General features: G+C 38.1%; 1 protein-coding gene across 1 annotated transcript in view; it reads right to left on the bottom strand.

The window, feature by feature from the left end:
* Nucleotides 1–6,444: 6,444 nt before the first annotated feature.
* Nucleotides 6,445–21,801, bottom strand: part of BLVRA (biliverdin reductase A) — an 85,843-nt gene continuing 70,486 nt past the window's right edge. The window contains exons 7-8 of the mRNA XM_088797860.1: nucleotides 11,715–11,886; nucleotides 6,445–6,807 (exon numbers count right to left, since the gene is read on the bottom strand). Of these exons, the coding sequence (XP_088653986.1) occupies nucleotides 6,558–6,807; nucleotides 11,715–11,886 (422 nt within the window). The 3' untranslated portion in view covers nucleotides 6,445–6,557. The remainder of the gene's footprint in view (nucleotides 6,808–11,714; nucleotides 11,887–21,801) is intronic.

Here is a 21,801-nt window from a genome sequence, read left to right as displayed (position 1 = left end):
CCCATTGTGTGTTCACCACCCAGAGTCAGTTCTCCTTCCATCACCATATATTTGATCCCTTTTACCCTCATCTACCACCCCCCAACCCCCTTACCCTCTGGTAATCACTGAACTACTGTCTGTGTCTATGAGTTTTTGTTTCTCATTTGTTTGTCTTGTTCTTTTGTTGTTTTTGGTTTATATTCCACATATCAGTGAAATCATATAGTTCTCAGCTTTTTCTGTCTGACTTATTTCGCTTAGCATTATATTCTCAAGATCCTCCCATGTTGTCACAAATGGTCCTATTTTATCTTTTCTTACCACTGAATAGTATTCCATTGTGCAGAATACACATTCTTTTCAAGTGCACATGGAACATTTTCCAAGATAGACCATATGTTAGGCCACAAAACAAGTCTCAAAAAATTTAAGAAGATCGAAACCATATCAAGCGTCTTCTCTGACCACAGTGTTGTGAAACTAGAAATCCATTACAAAAACAAAAACAGAATCTGAGAACCACACAAATACATGGACACTAAATAACATGCTACTAAATAATGATTGGGTCAACAATGAGATCAAGGAAGAAATCAAAAGATACCTTGAGAAAAATGAAAATGAAAACACAAGGACCCAAAATTTATGGGACACAGTGAAAGCAGTCCTAAAAGGGAAATTCATAGCAATACAGGCCTCCCTAAAGAAACAAGAAAATCTCAAATGAACAGTTTGTCTTTACAGCTAAGGTAATGGTAAAAAGAACAGCAAAATAAGCCAAAGTGAGAACAAGGAAGGAAATAATAGAGATCAGAATGGAAATAAATGCAATAGAGACTAGGGGAAAAAAATACAAAAGATTAATGCAACCAAGAGCTGCTTTTTAAAAATATAAAAAAAACCTGACAAACCTTTAACCAGATTCATCAAGAAAAAAGGAGGATCCAAATAAATAAAATCAGAAATGAAAGAGAAGGAGTGACAATGGACACCACAGAAATACAAAAAAATAAAAAAATAAAAATTAAGAAAATAAGAGCAAATATACAACCAACAAATTAGACAATCTGGAAGAAATGGATAAATTCCTAGATGCATACACTCTTCCAATGCTAAATCAAGAAGAAACAGAGAATCTGAACATACTGATTACTACAAACAAAATTGAATCAGTAATCAACCAGCTCCCAACAAACAAAAGTCCTGGACCAGATAGCTTCACAAGTGAATTTTTTCCCAAACACTCAATAAAGATCGAACACCTATTCCACTCAAACTATTCCAAAAAATCCAGGAGGAAGGAAGGCTCCAAAGCTCATTTTATGGGGCCACCATTACCCTGATCCCCAAACCTGATAAAAACATTACAGAAAAAGCCAGTATCCCTAATGATATCCCTAATGAACACAGATGCAAAAATCTTCAACAAAATATTAGCAAACCAAATTCAGCAATACATTAAAAAGATCATACACCACGATCCAGGGGATTCTTTCCTGGTATGCAAGGTTGGTTCAACATCTGCAAATCAATTAAAATAATACATCACATAAATAAAATGAAAAATAAAAATCATATGGTCATATCAATAGATGCAGAAAAAGCATCTGACAAAATCTACCACCAATTTATGATAAAAACTCTCAGCAAAGGGGGAATAGAGGGAACATATCTCAACATAATAAAAGCCATATATGACAAACCCACAGCCAACATAATACTCAATGGGGAAACGCTAAAAGCATTCCCCTTAGGAGCAGGAACTGAAGAAGGATGCCCACTTTGACCACTTTTATTCAACATAGTACTGGAAGTTCTAGCCACAGCAATCAGACAAGGAAAAGAAAAAAAGGCATCCAAATTGCAAAGGAAGAAGTAAAATTGTCATTATTTGCAGATGACATTACACTATATAGAGAGAACCCCAAAGATTTCACCAAAAGACTATGAGAACTGATAAATTAATTTGGTAAAGTAGCATGACACAAAAATCAATGTTCAGAAACTGGCTGCATTTTTATATACCAATAACAAACTATCAGAAAGAGAAATTAAGAAAACAATCCCACTTACAATTGACTCAAAAATTTTTTTAAATACTTAGGAATAAACTGAAACAAGGAAGTAAAAAACCTGTACTCATAAAATGATAAGACATTAAAGAGAGAAATTAAAGAAGACACAAATAAATGGAAACATATACAATGCTCATGGATAGAATATAGATAAAATGCCATCACTACCCAAAACAATATATAGATTCAACGCAATCCCTACCAAAATACCAATGACATTTTTTCACAGAACTAGAACAAATGACCCCAAAATTTATATCGAATCATGAAAAACCTTGAATAGACACAGTAATCTTGAGAAATAAGAACAAAGCGGGAGGTATCACACTGCCTGATACTGTGTTTCCCTGAAGATAAGACCAGGTCTTTTACCGTATTTATCTCAAAATAAGACCGGGTCTCATATTAATTTTTGCTCCAAAAGATGCATTACGGTGTATGTTCAGGGGATTCTTATTTTTTCATGTATAACAATCTACATTTATTCAAATACAGTCAGGTTATCTTCTTCTGGAACATCGTCATAACATACTAAATGTGTCCATCTGGCTGCGATCTTAACTGGGGCTTATTTTCAGAATAGGTCTTATTTTCGGGTTAACACAGTATCAAATTACACTACAAGGCCATAATAATCAAAACAGCATGGTGTGGCATAAGAACAAGACACATAGATCAATGGAACAGAAAAGTGATTTCAGAAATAAATCCATGCCAAAGAAGCAAGAATTTACATTGAGCTAAAGACAATTTATTTAATAAATGGTGCTGGGAAAACTGGAAAGATACATGAAAAAAAAAAAAAAAATTGGGCCACCTTCCTATGCTACATACAAAAATAAACTCAAAATGGATTAAAGACTTAAATGTAAGACCCAAAACCATAAAACACCTAGAAGAAAATACAGGAAGTAAACTCTCAGACATTACCCTTAGTAATATTTTTACTAATATATCCCCTCAGGCAAGCGAAACAAAAGGAAAAATAAACAAATGGGACTACATCAAACTAAAAAGTTGTTTCACAGCGAAGGAAACCATTAACCAAACAAAAAGACATCCTACTGAATGGGAGAAGATATTTGCCCATGATACATCTGATAAGAAGATAATTCCAAAATTTATAAAAATCTCATTACAACTCATACAAGCAAAAAAACCATAACCCAATTAAAAAATGGACAGAGGGCATGAAGAGACATTTCTCCAAAGAGGATATGGACAGCCAATAGACATATGAAAAGATGCTCAATGTAACTAGTCATCAGAGAAATGCAAAGAAAAACCACAGTGAGATATCACCTCACTCCAGTGAGAATTGCTATCATCAATAAATCAACAAACAACAAGTGTTGGAGAGAATGTGGAGAAAAGGGAACCCTCATGCCCTGTTGGTGGGATTGAAAATTGGTGCAGCCACTAAAAAATTTAAACCACCTTATGACCCAGTAATGCCACTTCTGGGCATTTATCCAAATGAACCCAAAACACTAATTCGAAAAAATATATGCACCCTGATGTTTACTACAGCGCTATTCACAATAGCCAAGATATGGAAACAACTGAAATGTCCATCAATAAATGATTGGATAAAGAAATTGTGGTATTCATTTATAAAAAAGAATGAAATCTTACTCTCTGCAACAACATGGATGGACCTAGAGAATATTATACTAAGTGAAATAAGTCAGACTGAGAAAGACAAATACCATACGATTTCACTTATATGTGGAATCTAAAGAACAGAATAAATGAGCAAACAAAACAGAAAGAGAAAAAACCTGATGTTTGCTAGATGGGATGAGTGTTGGTGGATGAAGGAGAAGGTGAAGCAATTAGAAAGCACAAATTTGTAGACACAAAATAGTCATGGGGATGTGAAATACAGTATGAGAGTATAATCAATAATGTTGTAATGATTATGTGGGGTGTCTGATGGGTACTGGACTTATCAGGATTGTTAGTATGTATGTTAGAATGGTTAGTATGTATAACTATGTATATAGTTAGTTAGTATGGTTAGCTGTATGTATCAGGTTAGTTAGTACGTTGCTAGGTAGACAGGGAGGTCCCTGGTGGAATAAACAAAAGGCAGCCATATCCAGAAATTCCAGGTTCTGGAATGTCTCCTTCACTCCAGGACAAAGATATGAGAATATGCCTTGAGGTTAATAATTATCTCAAATCCCTTTTGGCCGAACAAAGGAGCAGATCTAGTAGATAGGAATATATTATTTTGTTAATCCCTTCTCAGGATGGGCAAACAGGAAAACCTAACAGATGAATTCCATTAGAAGGCTCCAACCCCCTACCCCAAGCAGGCAAGGGAAGGTATAAAAGTAAGAACTTTTGCCTCACTCACTGGGCACCCCCCATTTGGGACCTGCTCCCACTTGGGAGCTCTGACCTTTTGCTTTCAATAAACTATTCTCTTTTTAAAACTCTTTGCCTCTCCTGGGTCTGTGTTTTCATTCTTCGGTCTCACAAGACACGATCCCGGCACTCACTCAAAAATCCCCTACATCATTTGGGGACTCACAGAGACATATTCTTATATCAGGATCACTTCATAGATCATGTAGATGCCTGACCACTATGCTGTACACCTAAAGCTGATGTAGAATAATATTGAATGTTAACTATAATTATATATATATATATATATATATATATATATATATATATATATATATATATATATTCATTCATAGGATGTAAAGTACAGTATAGGGAATATAGTCAATGGTATTGTAATAGCTATGTACAATGTCAGAGGGGTAGTAGACTTGGGAAGGGGGGTATCACTGTGAGGGGTGTAAATGTCTAAACATTATGTTGTTTTGTACACCTGAAACTAATGAAAAATAAATAGAATTAAAAAGCAAAGAAAAAAATCTGTTTATACCACCTTACTTTCTAGCTATGGTTTTCTTTGAAACCCACCTGCACTTCCAGTATCAAATAGGCTAATATTATTGAAATAGCAGAGTTATCAAGCCCAAATCTGAGAAGTTATTGCACTGCATTTTAATAATCAAATATTTAATATTTATCTAATATTAGATGTTGCACACGTATAAAAATAGATAACAATATTTCCTGGCCTCAAGGGACGCCTGATGTGGATAACAAACCATGAGAACAAACTGGCCAATATTTATTACAAATTACTTTATGTAGCTAATATAAGGATAACCTTTTTAGATTTTCAAGATTTTTTTTTTAGATTTAAATTAATACATTTGCCTGCTTTACCTTGAGATACAAGGGGGTGAATAGAAACAGTTAGAAAATAGAGTTTGTCTCCATCAGTGACATCGTGAATTCTGAACTGGTTAAACCTCATAACGGCAAGTTAGGAGTAGGCAAAAAACAAGATGGAAGAATTTAGAGACAATATAAGCTTTGTAGAAAATTCAACAGAACCACTACTAAAACAAAAGAGCATTTTCCTCGGACTCAGCTCTGCCTCAAGGTCAGTAGAATCTGACTCAACACGAGTGGCAAGTCCAGACAAGCCACAGGCTGCAGCACAAACACATGTTTGGCTCTCAACTGGATGTTTCCTCCTTGGTCTCAAGGCTCATGTCCTCCAGGCAGCCATGTTTGACTGCTTTACCTAAATTGGAAACCTGACTATGCCACGCCCCTATGAAATAACAGGTTTCACTGCCTCTGCATTGCCTAATAAATAACTCACCAGCTGCTTCATTTGGCTTATAGAGTCCCCACACCAGATTGCCTCTTTGGGACTCCCTCCTCCAGTAACTGTTCCTATGGCACAGGTCAGGCTGCTTCTCACTTCCTTTTCTTTGTTCATGCCAATCCTCTGCCAGGAAAGCCCCTCTCTGACCTTGACATAGCTAACTTATTCATCAAGATATTGTTTGGAAGTCTTCCCTGAGCCCTTCTCCAGATGGCCAGTGGCATATCTTTTACTGGACCTACTACATTACAATGACCGGTTTGTATGATTGGTTCCTTTATGACACTGAGTTATTGAGGGCAGGGGCTATGTTTCATTCAGTTTTAGAATCCCCAGTACCTAGTACAATCATCCAGTGAAAATTTGTGAGGGAAAAGAAAATTCCTTAAAGCACTGAAGAGGGTTCAAGGCACTATTTTGTCGTGGTTCAGTGCACACGTGGGACTTAAAGACGTTCTGTTGTTTACTACATGGGTCATTTCAAACAAGATTTTCCCATACACTAATGAAAACAAGCCTGGTAAAACCCTCCTAATAGGGCTGGAGGATAAAGGAAGAGAAAATTAAATCAGGCATACAAAGCATTTAGCTCAGCTTAACCAAGCTGAGTTCTTTCCTCCCCACTACATCCGCCTCTACTCCCAAATATCACTCCCAACACAACTCGTGACAATAAGCAAATCCTGTTTACAGAAGACATGTTTAATTGCATGAATAGAGATAAAGGTCAACTCTTGATAAAAATCAAACTATGGTTCCATCCTGGAAGTGCCTTGTTGCTTTCTTCTTTTCTTTTAGCAGCAGTATTTCTGAATTTCTTCCGCAAGCCACAGGCAGTGCAGGATTCGTTTCTTCTCAGCAATCAGTTCCTTTTCAGAGACCTGACCCAAGAGTTTCTGGACAAATATATTTTGGTCTTTCAGGAAAATATTCTTATTCACTCCTACATTTGGCATATTCTCCAGGGACCCAGATTTAAAATGGAAGCTTAAATGTCTGTTTCGTTTTAGACCAGGCCCTTTCTCTTCAATCCACGTCAACGGACTGCAAAAACAAACAAACAAACCCCCCAACCCCCGCCCCGATAATGTTAGAGATTACACAGGAGCACAAACGGAGGCTTGCTGCCACCTCAGCATCACCTGGTAACAGGTCCTCATTTTGCACCTATCTTCCCTGCAGTTGCTACTCACTGTGGTGGTTCAGGTGGCAACCTAAACTCCACCAGCCTCCCAAATGTCATGGGTGATTGTTTCCAACTTTACTGCCCAACAGTCTTTTGCTTAATTTTGCCATCAGCCAGGATGAATTAATTCAATGATTTTTGTGTGAACATTAATTTGCTATTCAGGAGTTTTTACCTGCATTTCATGGATCCCTCTAGGGGACCCAGATGTGGGCTACAGGAAATCCAGGAACCATCTGAAATTGTGTGCAAACTATTTCCATGTGTATGTGCATTTTTATGGGAAAAAGTTCTTAGAGTTATTTCATCACATTCTCAAAGAACTCTATGACCTCCAGCACATGCAAGAAAACACTAGACTCTTCCTGCTGATTCATAAAGCACCTTTTTTCCATTTCAAGCACTCACAAAAATCTAAAATCCAAACAGGATAGACTCCACTTCTCTAAAGTCTCTCCTTTCTCTCAGTTTGTGTTTTGTATTTATAGTAAGAGCTGTGTATTCAGTAAGAAGTTTCACTGAATAATATGAGATGAAAACTATAAAATCTGCTTTCTTTTATATATTCTAAAAACAATACAGCATTAAGGATCTTTTAAGTGGAAAAAACAAACAAACAAGCCTCTATAATTCTTTCACTAAATAAAAGTATCTTAAGTTTGAGATAATCCTTTCATATATTGGTCTATATGTATGTGGCATGTAAGTCATAAAGTATAAACAATTTTGATTATGCTACTTTTACTTATTTTTAAATATTTTTATTTGTCTGCATATACTGTACAATTGATTAATTTAATATTTTATTGTTGCCATTTAACCTCTTTTTCAATTGTAAACATGAATATACTGTATTCAACATCTTCACACACATATACAGTGTACTCCCCTTCTTCTTAGCACAAAGTCTCAGGAATGAGATGATTTGGTGTTGGCCTCTGGCTACTTCTCTTTGCTTCCCCCTTACTTTTCCTTTCCTACAAGGACGAGTCAAGGACAAGGCAATTTTGTTGGACTGTTTTGCTAAGTGATGGGAGTTTTGAGTGCGAACAGGGGAAGCGTATAATCCTGAGCATGCATCAAAGTCTCTGACCTTCTCTTGTTTCCTGCCACCATGCCTCAGATTTCCTCTCTCCTCTCCCACTGGGCTACAGTAGGTCAGGCCAGGGGTAGTTTAGACCAGTGTTGCTAAGGAATGAAGGGAAACTACCATTTGTTTGTTTGTTTGCTTGCATGGTTGCTCTCTGCCTCTAGAGTGATGGGCCATAATAAGGCTTAAGATTTAGATGTAGGGGTGCAGGAAAAGGGCCCAAGCAAGTCACTTAAGATTGTTTTAGGTGTTTTAGGAAGCTCAGGGCTGCCTCCAACCTGGGGAAAGGAGCCCTCTCCTTTGGCTAACCTAGCTACTAAGATCTACACTAAGTGTGGAGTGAATGTTTAAGAGGAAAAGATCTGAAGTATATAAAGGGTGAGTCATTCCAATATCCATACATGCAGGGAGACATCAGGAAAGATAGTGAGACTAACTTCCTCATTGTGTGGTCCTATATGCTAAAAGCTTTGAAAGTCACTGTTTACTAATCACATATTAAAGTGATAACATCAGCTGTTGGCACTTTACTGCCAACTGGATGGAGTAGAGCTGAGGACTGTGCTCGTGGCACAGATAGCACTTAACTCCCAACATCCCAGGCAAAAACACAAGCTTGAATTCATAGACAGCTCTTCTGTTCCTCCTCTCTGTGAAAACCTTCACTTGCAAATATTTGTATTCATCAACCTGGGCACTAACTACCTGCAAAAATGCTTCTTAGTTCTCACCTTCTACAGGGAGGTATTCAACCACATCCACATCCCTAGTATCAGCATGTATCTGCAAGAACGGTGGAGGTGGTGATTTTCTAACAGTGCTCTTCACTCCTGAAGGACAAAGGGGGCAGGGGCACGCATGGCTTTGGCACCACTCCTACCAACTGGCTTCAACAGGAGTTGAAACTTGTATCTCATCTATATACTGGCTGTCCATATAAGATTTGGGTTGAAAAAGTGTTCTAATGCTTATTTTTACGTAGTTTGAAAACTGTTGGTAAAATGCAAAGAACGTGGGCTTGAGAGTAAGGTGCACTAGGGTTTCCTAGATTACTCTGGGATCTGAGGAAAATGATGACTACCTCACTGACAGGTGAGGACTATGATAAGGTACAGACAAGGCTGTTTTACATGCTATTCCTTTCTCATGCCATTCCTGTGCATTTTTGGCGAGTTGTGATAATTTGGGGACTGGAGACAGGCTGCCTGAGTGTGATTAAGTGCGATTTTCACACAATCATTTTTGCCCCACAGTGACAAAGTAAAGCCAGCCCTATGCCCTTGATGAGTTTTTTAACTTCTCTGAGTCGGATTCCTTGGTGATAATAATGCCCACTTCAGGGAGTTAGTATAAAGATTTAAAAAATCCCTGTAAAAAGGTCTAGGCCTGTACCAGACACATAGTAAGCCCTCAATAAACATTAGCTAATACTATCACTTATACAACAGAGTTTCAAGTAATGACGCCTGTCTTGCTAGTCCTTTTATTGTGACCTTTCAAGATCATGTCTCCCCTCCTCCCCATCCCTTGCTGGGTTCTGCTCCATTCCACTGTTGTTTGGAGGTAGCTGTAACTTAAGAATTGTGTCTGGAAACAACTGGCAGAGGATCCTAATGTGTAGTAAAAAGCAATGGAAAGACATCTACTTATAGCTGGAAAAACTTCTGGCCTGCAGACTGAGATAACCTTTGGGGGAGAGAGAAAAGAGGCTCACATATCCTAAAGCATTCTTCTCAAGCAAAGTCATAAGGCAGAGCTGCATTCACAGGATAAGATGGCTTTACTTTGTCACATCGCATACTAAACCATGGGGCATGTAAACCAAGCAGGAACCAATCTGCTTTAAAGAACTGCAGTTCAGCAAGTTTCCTATTCTGTAAGTCATTAAAATGATCCATGTATATGAATCAACACTAACCTGTAAATCAAAAGTTCATATTCAGGGCAGGCAAAGGATCTAGTAAAAAGGAATTAAATTAGTAAACTAGTAAAACTAAGGTACTCAATCTATTAACTAAAATATTTTGGTTATGACTCAAATTTTTAAAAAGTAAATGATAATTATGAACTCTATCAAAAAGGTGGTCTAACTTATAAAAAATTAATTCCCATGGCTAGGATTTTTTGTTTGTTTGTCTTGTTTTGTTTGATTGAGGTAGTGTTGACAATTAACATTATATTAGTTTCAACCTATGGCTGGTTTTAAAAGCTCATGGTACAGTCTTTACAAACATTCCCAAATGTGATGACAAAGATTAATATTAATGCTGCTTAGTAACACCAGATAAAAATAAATTTGAGATATTCCAAATATTTTGATTCACCTAAGAAAATTTCTCATGTCCTTCCATATAATATAGAGTGTTAGACTTCGACGGAATGCAAAAATGTCAAGATGTTTCTTGCACCTCAATTTCCTAATCTGTAAAAATAAATAATAATAACTACACAACTTTACCTATGTTGCAATGATGGTGTGAGATTAAAATTGCAATTTGTGGGGTTGAAAGTATTCTATGAATTTAAGAAGTTATGATAAGGTATTTGTCATCTGTCCTAACCCCTCAACTGATACTTGCCTCCTCTTTGTAATAATGAGAGTCAACCCTTGCTTCCTTCACATCTTGTTTCCTGACACCTACTCAAATTTCAAAACTGAGCACAGCACCTCCTCCTCTATGAAGTGTGATCTGACCTCTCCAGGTTCCCCTTCCCTGCACTCCTGCAGCATCTTGAAATACCTTTAGTTCTCAACACAGGGGATAGCACCTGTCTGTGGACAGATATAACCATGGCTACGATTCTACATGATTAGAATCAGAGCCAGGGGCCACCACTGCTCTGACTCCACATGCAGCATTTCCAAGCTCTGCATGTTTTACCTTCATTTGTGACCTCTGCCTTTCCCTTGTAAAGAGGATACACCTGAAAATGCACATTGATCAGGCTTAATTCACGGACTCAAATACTTTTCTCATTTTGTAAATACCCAATGATCTGTTTATTTTACTAACAAAAGACCCACCTACCTGGAAAACACATATAGAGACATTCTAAAACCCTTGCTGTTTTATTTTACAGAGCTGAAATGCTTTTCAAAGAAATCTGTAAATATACTTTTCTGTTGAAAAAGACTTGGTATGAGAAATAAAGAATCAGAACATTTTAGGAACAGTATGATGTGATGATAAATCTGATAAATAGAACCTTAAATTTTAGTCACACCAAGGGAAGACTATTTGGACATGTGATGAGGAAACGGTAAAATGTTAATGACAGGATCTAGGTGGTAGTTGTATGGGAGTTCACTGCAAAATTCTTTCATCTTCACCATATGTCTGAAATTTTCATAATAAAATGTTAGAAAAGATTCAGGCCACGGAGGCTACTAGATCTAATATTGCTCACCTGTATGGCTTAGGCAACCTGCTCAAATTCTGTAAGCCTCTATTTACTTACTAGCAAAGGGGACTGTGTTTGTCTTACTTATCTTACAGGGCTGCAGTGAGGATAAGGCAACGTAAGTGAAAGCTCAGTACCTATGCTGTCTGTAGAAGCAGACAGCCCTTCTGGAGTTGGGGGGTATAGGCCTTTGGGGCTCTCTCTAGATTCACCCTATTGAACACAGGAGAATGTCATTAAGTTTCCTTCTCCTCACAGTTTCTCACAACTTACCGTTTGTTCTCTGTCTCCAAGCACACAGTCATTTTCATATACTGATCTTCCTTTCGCTCTTCCAAAGTGGCGGACACAACAGAAAGCTCTCCAAAGAGAGAAACCAACCAGGTCAGTCGAGAAATGCCACTGAATGCGGGGAAGCCAAACCGCTCTTCTTCCAATGGGCCAGCTGTGGAGAATCACAAACACTGTGAAAACTGAGAAGTAAGGGACTGACAGCTGAAGATAAAGGGAAGGACATGCACAAACATGACAGGGAGTGAAGAGATATGGCTGGGTGATCAGACAATGCAACCTTGCCTTACCACATGGTTGTGCAAGATGACTAATAGCACAGATGAAAACTCAGGTACCTGAATGTAAACTTTCATGAAAATGTCTCCATTTTTTTCTTGTTTATTAAATTCAGTTTTATTAGTATAATAAAACATTTTATTAGAAACAGCAGTCTATCTAGACTACAGGATATTAAAAAAATTTTAGGCTTCTAATATCTGTGTGTATATAAACATACATATACTTATACAAACATATACATCTACATTAAATACCATATAACTATCTGTAAATGGCAAGAATGTGAAGGCATCACGATAACTGTGAAGGAAACTACAATACCTATAAAACACGTCAATATCAAAAAAAATTGATAGCGTTTTCTTAGTCTTCATAATTTCTTGAATGAAGTACATTCGAAAGAGTATCTGTGTGATACATCTAGTCAAGATGCTGCTTCTTTCTCCCTAGCCTAAATCTTAAACATAACCTAGATTTAAAAACTTCATACCTGTTACACTGCTCTATAAACCAAAAATTTCTTATAACTTTGATATTGACATACAGCAATTCATAATTAGGAATATGTTTTCAAAAAGGTGAGTTATAAATAAGAGCAAACAGCTTTTTAGTCAATATGGTGGAGTAGGCAAACACTGTGCTTGCCTCCTTCCATGACGATATCAAAACTACAACTAAATCACAGAACAACCATCATTGAGAACCATCTGAAAACTGACTGAATATAACTCCTATAACCAAGGATATAAAGACAAACTCATACAAAGACTGCTAGGAGGGGCAGAGGCATGGAATTGGTAGGCTGCATACCCATGGTGTGACAATTAAGAAATGGTAGGGATACTTTAGTTGTGTAGGTCCCCTGAGGAGTGAGGGGTCCCAGCCCCACACCAGGCTCCCCAGACCAGGGCTCCAGTGCTGAGGAAAAAAATCCCCAAAATATCTGGCTATGAAAACCAGCAAGGATTACAGGTGAGATGGAGGGCTACTGGAGACTTAGGCGTTCCTCTTAAAGGGCCCCCACACAGATAATTCACTCAAACTCATTTGCTTTGAGCTCCAGTACTGGGAAAGCAGCTCAAAAAGCACCAGGGACATAAGGAGAGGGTGAGGGCTGGAGGGGCAGGGTTTGGGGAAACTCAATCTGGAGACAGAAGTGCTGGAAGACTCCATTGTTCCTTTGTTGAGCCCTCCTCCCACCCAATATGCAGAGGCAAGTGGTACCACATTAGAGCTCTCCATTAAACTGGCTAACACCCTTTGCCCCACCCTGGTGATTCTTTGAGACCCTGCCCCACCCATTTTACACATCTGACATGAACCTCTTCCAGGAATTTTTCCACACAAACTGCCTGTCTGAGCTCGAGCTGTGAACTTTCCTAAAATTTCTCAAAAGTTCACAAACTCCAAGCAAGCAGCATCCAGCCTCAGTGTGCCCTAAATCTCTTGCTAAGTGGCCTTAAACCCAGAACTAGTGGCAGCTGGCCTCAGTTCTTAGTTTAGCCTCTCCCAGGTACATTCAAGTCTAGGGGCATGGCAACCATCTTCAGATCACTTTGTAGCTATCAGGTGGACCCAGGCCGGACACAAGTAGTGGCTGACCTTGACCTGCACCAGAGCCCCTCCCAAAAGGCCCACAAAATGACATACTGGGTGGCTGGTTTCAGACCACAACAGAGGACCACCCAACCAGCTTCACAAATGACATACCAAAAGGCAGACTCTGCAGGCACTAGAGCCCTGCTAAAGCAAATCCAGTTTCGTGGGGTAGCAACCTTCACAACAGCTCATTCACTGTAGTCATGGACATTCCTCATAGCCAGGCATCCTGAAGGTCAATCATCCCCACTGACATCAAAACAGTAATCAAGGCTGAACTAGAACAGGAACTACAAAAGGGACAAACAGGAAGCACCCTATCAGGTGAACAGGGAGACTGTGCCACTTGGCCACAAAGGACACCTACTACATAAGACCAATACCAAGAGTAGGATACATAGCAGATTTACCTAATACATAGAAACAAACAAAGGGACTCAGCCAAATAAGTAGACAAAGAAACATGTCCCAAATAAAAGAAAAGAACAGAACTCCAGAAAAATAATTAAATGAAATGGAGATAAGCATAGTTCCAAACACTGGTCATAAGGATGCTCAGTGATCTCAGTGAATATTTCAACAAACAGGAAACATAAAAATGGAGATAGAAAACCTAAAAAGGAACTAGTCAGAAACGAAGAATTCAATAACTGAAATGAAGGATACATTAGATGGAATCAACAGTAGATCAGAAAAGCAGAGGATTGAATCAGCGATTTGGAAAACAAGGTAGCATAAAATACCCAATCCAAAGAAGGAAAAAATTATTAAAAATGAGAATAGATTAAGGGACCTCTAGGACAACATCAAGAATACCAACATTCATATCATAGGGATACCATAAGCAGAAGAGAGAGAGAGAGTAATACCTACTCTCTACTTGGAGAAATTGAAAACCTACTTGGAGAAATAATAACAAAAACAACTTCCCTAACCTGATGACAAAAATAGATGTACAACTCTAGGAATCACAGAGAGTCCCAAATAAGATTAACCCAAAGAGGCCCACACCAAGATACATCATAATTAAAATGCCAAAGGATAAAAACAAAGAGAAACTTAAGAGCAGCAAGAAGAAAGCAGTTAGTTACCCATCAGGGAGCTCCCAGAGACTGTCAGCTGATTTCCCAACTCAAACTTTGCAGGCCAGAAGAGATTGGCAGGACATATTCAAAGTGATAAAAAGCAAGGACCTACAACTAAGATTACTTTACCCAACAAAGCTATAATTTAGAATTGAAGGACAGGTAAAGAGCTTCCCAGAAAAGAAAAAGCTAAAGAAGTTCATCAACACCAAACAGGTATTACAAGGAATGTTAAAGAGACTTAGAGATTGGCAGGACATATTCAAAGTGATAAAAAGCAGGGACCTACAACCAAGATTACTTTACCCAACAAAGCTATAATTTAGAATTGAAGGACAGGTAAAGAGCTTCCCAGAAAAGAAAAAGCTAAAGAAGTTCATCAACACCAAACAGGCATTACAAGGAATGTTAAAGAGACTTCTAAAAGAAGAAAAAATAAAATATAAAAAATATGAATAACAAAATGGCAATAACTATATATCTATCAACAATTACTTTCAATGTAAAATGATTAAATGTTCCAATCAAAAGGCAAAGGGTGGATGCATGAATAAGTACTCAAGACCGATACATATGCTCTCTACAAGAGACCCACCTCAGAGCAAAAGACACACAAAGACTGAAAATAATGGGATGTAAAAGATATATTTAATGCAAATGAAAACAAATAAACAAAAATCTGGAGTAGCAATACTTGTATCAGACAAAACAGACTGTAAAACAAAAGCTGTAACAAAAGGCAAACTAAGGGCACTTCATAATGATACAAGGATCGATTCAACAAGAGGACACACCCTTGTAAACATCTATGCATACACTATAGGACCACCTAAATATATAAAGCAAATATTGACTGACATAAATGGAGACATCAACAGGAATACAGTCATAATAGGCAACTATTTTTTTTTTAAATTAAATTTATTGGGATGACAATTGTTAGTAAAATTACATAGATTTCAGGTGTACAATTCTGTATTACATCATCTATAAATCCCATTGTGTGTTCATCACCCAGAGTCAGTTCTCCTTCCATCACCATATATTCGATCCCCCTTACCCTCATCTTCCACCCCCCACCCCTCGCCCCCCTTACCCTCTGGCAACCACTAAACTATTGTCTGTGTCTATGAATTTCTGTTTCTCATTTGTTTGTCTTGTTCTTTTGTTGTTTTTGGTTTATATACCACATATCAGTGAAATCACATGGTTCTCTGCTTTTTCTGTCTGACTTGTTTCACTCAGCATTACTCTCTCAAGATCCATCCATGTTGTCACAAATGTTCCTATATCATCTTTTCTTACTGCCGAATAGTATTCCATTGTGTATATATACCACAACTTCTTTATCCATTCATCTATCGAAGGACATTTTGGTTGTTTCCATGTCTTGGCCACCGTAAACAAAGCTGCAATGAACACTGGAGCACATGTGTCTTTATCTCTAAATGTTTTCAGATTTTTTGGGTAGATACCCAGGAGAGGGATTACTGGGTCATATGGCAATTCTATTCGTAATTCTTTGAGGAACCTCCACACTGCCTTCCAAACGGCTGCACCAGTCTGCATTCCCACCAACAGTGTATGAGGGTTCCTTTTTCTCCACAGCCTCTCCAACATTTGTTACTATTTGTCTTGTTGATGATAGCCATTCTGACTGGGGTGAGGTGATATCTCATTGTGGTTTTGATTTGCATTTCTCTGATGATTAGTGATGTTGAGCATTTTTTCATATGTCTATTTGCCATTTGTATGTCCTCTTTGGAGAAATGTCTCTTCAAGTCCTCTGCCCATTTTTCAATTGGGTTGTTTGTTTTTTTGTTGTTGAGTTGCATGAGTTCCTTGTATATTCTGGATACTAGCCCCTTATCGGAGGCACTGTTTGCAAAAATCTTCTCCCATTCAGTTGGTGGCCTCTTTATTTTGTCAATGGTTTCTTTTGCTGTGCAGAAGCTTTTAAGTTTCATATAGTCCCATTCGTTTATTTTAGCTTTTACTTCCATTGCCTTTGGAGTCAAGTTCATAAAATGCTCTTTGAACCCAAGGTCCATAAGTTTAGTACCTATGTTTTCTTCTATGCAGTTTATTGTGTCAGGTCTTATGCTTAAGTCTTTGATCCATTTTGAATTAACTTTGGTACATGGTGACAAATAGCAGTCCAGTTTCATTCTTTTGCACGTGGCTATCCAATTCTCCCAGCACCACTTATTGCACCACTTATTGAAGAGGCTGTCTTTGCTCCACTGTATGTTTTCGGCTTCTTTGTCAAAAATTATCTGTCCATATTTATGTGGTTTTATTTCTGGGTTCTCAATTCTATTCCACTGGTCTATGTGTCTGTTTTTCTGCCAATACCATGCTGTTTTGATTATTGTAGCCCTGTAGTACAAGCCAAAGTCAAGAAGTGTGATACCTCCATTATAGTTCTTTTTTCTTAAGATTTCTTTGGCTATTTGGGGTCTTTTGTGGTTCCAAACAAATCTGATGATTTTTCGTCCTATTTCTTTAAAATATGCCATTGGGATTTTGATGGGGATTGCATTGAACCTGTATATTGCTTTGGGTAATATGGCCATTTTAACTATGTTGATTCTTCCAACCCATGAGCACGGAATGTCTTTCCATTTCTTTGTGTCTTCTTCAATTTCTTTCAAAAATGTCTTATAGTTTTCAGCATATAGGTCTTTCACATCCTTGGCTGAGTTTATTCCTAGGTATTTTATTCTTTTTGCTGCAATTGCAAAAGGAATTGGTTTTTGTATTTCTTTTTCTGAGATTTCATTGTTAGTATATAGGAAGGCACTGGACTTTTGTGCGTTGATTTTGTGCCGGCAACTTTACTGTATTCGTTGATTGTTTCTAATAGCTTTTTGGTGGAGTCTTTAGGGTTTACTATACATAGCATCATGTCATCTGCAAAGAGTGATAATTTAACTTCTTCATTCCCAATTTGGATGCCTTTTATTTCTTTCTCTTGCCTGATTGCTCTGGCAAGGACTTCCAACACGATGTTGAAAAGCAGAGGTGATAGGGGACATCCCTGTCGTGTTCCTGAACGTAGAGCAAAGGGCTTCAGGTTTTCTCCATTAATTATGAGATTAGCAGAGGGCTTGTCATATATGGCCTTTATTATGTTAAGGCATTTTCCTTCTATACCCATTTTATTAACTGTTTTAATCATAAATGGATGTTGTATCTTGTCAAATGCTTTTTCTGCATCAATTGATATAATCATATGATTTTTGTCCTTTATTTTGTTTATGTGATGTATCACATTGATGGATTTGTGTATGTTGAACCATCCTTGTGTCCCGGGGATGAACCCCACTGGGTTGTGATGAATAATCTTTTTAATGCATTGTTGTATTCGATTTGCTAGAATTTTATTTCGGATTTTTGCATCTGTATTCATCAGAGATATTGGTCTGTAGTTTTCTTTTTTTGTGCTGTCCTTACCAGGTTTTGGTAACAGGGTAATGTTGGCCTTATAAAATAAGTTAGGGAGTACTGCCTCTTCTTCAATTTTTTGGAAGAGTTTGTGCAAGAATGGTATTAGATCCTCTTTGAAGGTTTGGTAGAATTCACTAGTGAAGCCATCTGGTCCCGGACTTTTGCTTTTGGGAAGGTTTTGGATGACTGATTCAATTTCGTTACTGGTGATCGGTCTGTTTAGATTTTCCAGTTCTTCATGGTTTAGCCTTGGAAGGCTGTATGTTTCTAAGAACGTGTCCATTTCTTCTAGGTTGTTGAATTTGGTGGCATATAGTCCTTCATAGTATTCTTGGATGATCCTTTGTATTTCTGTGGTGTCCGTGATAACTTCCCCTTTTACGTTTCTGATTTTGTTAACCAGTGTCTTCTCTCTTTTTATCTTAGTAAGTCTAGCCAAGGGTTTGTCAGTTTTGTTAATCTTCTCAAAGAACCAGCTCTTTGTCACATTAATTTTTTCTATTGTCTTTTTGTTCTCTATTTCATTTAGTTCTGCTCTAATTTTTGTTATTTCCTTTCTTCTGCTGACCTTGGGTTTTACTTGTTCTTCTTTTCTAGTTCTTTAAGGTGTAACATGAGGTTATTTATTTGGGAGTTTTCTTGTTTCTAGAGATAGGCCTGTAATGAGATAAATTTCCCTCTTAAAACTGCTTTCACTGTATCCCAAAATTTTGGTAGGATGTATTTTCATTGTCATTTGTTTCTATGTATCTTTTGATCTCTCCTCTAATTTCTTCTTTGACCCAGTCCTTCTTTCAAAGTATGTTGTTTAATCTCCATGTATTTGTGTTTTTTCCCGCTTTCTTTTTACAGTTGATATCCAATTTCAAAGCCTTGTGATCAGAGAATATGCATGGTATGATTTCAATCTTCTTAAATTTGTTGAGACTGATTTTATGTCCCAATATATGCTCTATCCTTGAGAATGTTCCGTGTACACTAGAAAAGAATGTATAGTCTGATGTTTTAGGATGAAGTGCTCTATAAATGTCAATTATGTCCATTTCATCTAATGTGTCATTTAGGGCTACTATTTCGTTATTTATTTTCTGTTTGGATGATCTATCCATAGCTGTCAATGATGTATTTAAGTCCCCTAGTATAATTATGTTTTGGTCAATTTCTCCCTTTAGTTCTGTTAGTAGTTGCTTGATGTATTTCTGTGCTCCCTGATTGGGGGCATAAATATTGATGACTGTTATGTCTTCTTGTTGTACAGTCCCCTTCACCATTATGAAATGTCCATCTTTGTCTCTTGTTATCTTTTTCACCTTGAAGTCTGTTTCATCTGATATCATTATGGCTACACCTGATTTTCTCTGGGTACCATTTGCTTGGAGTGTCAATTTCCACCCTTTCACTTTGAGTCTATGCTTGTCCTTGTAGCTGAGATGTGTCTCTTGGAGACAGCATATGGTTGGATTTAGTTTTTTGATCCAATCTGCTACTCTGTGCCTTTTTATTGGTGAGTTCAGTCCATTTACATTTAGGGTGATTATTGATATGTGAGGATTTCCTGTCCTTCTATCTTTATTTTTCTGGTAAGGCTGTGTCTCCATTGTTTCTTTGCCTTTTTGTTGTTGTCTATTATTTCTGTGTGGTGGTATTCTATGATGTTTACCTCTGTTTCTTCTTTTATTTCAGTATATATTTCAATTCTGGATTTATTTTGAGTGGTTACCCTTAAGTTTATGTAAAAGAAAGTTTGATATTTAGAGTATTCCATTTTCTTCAGCACGCTTACTTTCTCCATTCCCATATTCCGGTTCAGGCCTTTACTCTCCCCCTTTTTGTTTTGGTTGCCACAAATTGTCCCTGTTGATGGCGGGCGAATAAGCCTCTTTTAGTATTTCTTGTAGTGCAGGTCGTGTATTAGAAAATTCCCTCAGCTTCTGTATGTCTGGAAAGGTCTTTACTCCTCCTTCATATCTAAAGGATATCTTTGCTGGATATATTATTCTTGGCTCATGGTTTCTCTCTTTCAATAGTTTGAATATTTGGTTCCACTCCCTCCTGGCTTGTAGAGTTTCTGCTGAAAAATTTGATGATAATCTAATGGGCTTTCCTTTGTAAGTTACCGTCTTCTTTTCCCTGGCTGCCTTGAGGATTCTTTCTTTGTCGTTGATTTTAGACAGCTTCAATACAATGTGCCTTGGAGAAGGTCTGTTGGGATTGAGGTAACTAGGTGTTCTATTTGCTTCTTGGATTCGAGGGTCCAGTTCTGTCCACAAATTTGGGAAGTTCTCATCGACAATTTGTTTGAGTATATTCTCTGTTCCCTTCTCTCTTTCTTCTCCTTCTGGTATGCCCATTATTCTTATATTGCTCTTTCTGATAGAGTCAGAAAGTTCTTGTAGAGTTCTTTCATTTCTTTTAAGTCTCAAGTCTCTTTCTTCTTCTATTTGTGTCATTTCCAGGTTTCTATCTTCGATGTCACTGATTCTTTGCTCCATCTGGTCAACTCTACTACCTAAGCTGGTTATTTCATTCTTAATTTCTTCTATTGAGTTCTTAATCTCCAGAAATTCTATTTGTTTTTTTTTTTTAATTTCAATCTCTTTCGTAAAATGCTCATGCTGTTCTTTAATTGAGTTTCTGAGTTCATTTAACTGCCTATCTGTGTTTTCTTGTATCTCGTTGAGTTTTTTCAGAACCGTAATCTTGAATTCTCTGTCACTTAAGTCACATATTTCTGTATCTTTAAGTGCCTTCTCTGGAGATTTTTCACTTTCTTTCTGAGCTATCTTGTTGCCTTGGTTATTCATGGCGATTACTGGTTTACTATTTCTCTTCCTAGACATCTACAGGAGTGACTTCTGTAACAGGTTGATAGGAAGAGGTCTTTCTTTTGTTTTCCAGTACTTGTTGGTAGAATGTCTTAGTATTTCTCCAACTGCAACTTATTTTTCTTCTCCCACACGGTAGTGCTATGTTTTCTCTGCACTATTCCAACTTCTCACACAATGGGGGGATTCCCTGGGAGACGGGCTTCTCCTCTGTTAATAGTTCGTCTAGGTCACAGGGCGCAGTGTCCCAGTGGGTATGCGGAGAGCTTTTGATGTTCCAAAGCTTTTCCAGCTCCTGAGTCAGAGCCCGTATGTTTCAGCAGTTGTTTACTCCTGCAGGGATCCGCCCAGATAGGTGGGGTCAGGGGCGGGGTAAGTTGTGAGAGGTGGCCCAGAGCAATGGTGGCAACCAGCACCACAGCCAGTCCTGCTTCCACAGCTCCCTCCCCTTTGCCGGAACTAGTTGGGCTGTGAATTTGTGTCTGCGGCCCACAGTTCTCAAAACTGCAAATTTGTGTTGTTTTGATCTGACACTGCTACTGTTCCGCTTCTAGCACCGGCAGGTCGGGCGGGGCGAGCTCTGGGAGGGGTGGGAGGGGGCGGCTAGTCTCAGTGCCTAAGGCTCCGTTCTCTGCTCGGCAGTGCGGGCTTAAACCACCGTTTTCAGCCTTTTTCCCTCAGTCTTTTCTCCGAGGTCTCTGCCGTGAGCGTTGGGTTCAGCCGTGGTATATGCTGTCCTCTCAGCCCTGTGGAAGACCAGGCGGAGCCCTCGCAGTCCGAGTTCTTCCCTCACTCGCAGCTGCGGTAGTTCCGGGAAGCAGCGAGCTC

Source organism: Rhinolophus sinicus, chromosome 4 (assembly GCF_057876585.1).
Source record: "Rhinolophus sinicus isolate RSI-liver-muscle chromosome 4, RSI-T2T, whole genome shotgun sequence".
NCBI classification, from domain to species: Eukaryota; Metazoa; Chordata; class Mammalia; order Chiroptera; family Rhinolophidae; genus Rhinolophus; species Rhinolophus sinicus.
The sequence above is the reverse complement of the archived record's forward strand: the minus strand, read 5'-3'. Positions and strand labels throughout refer to the sequence as shown.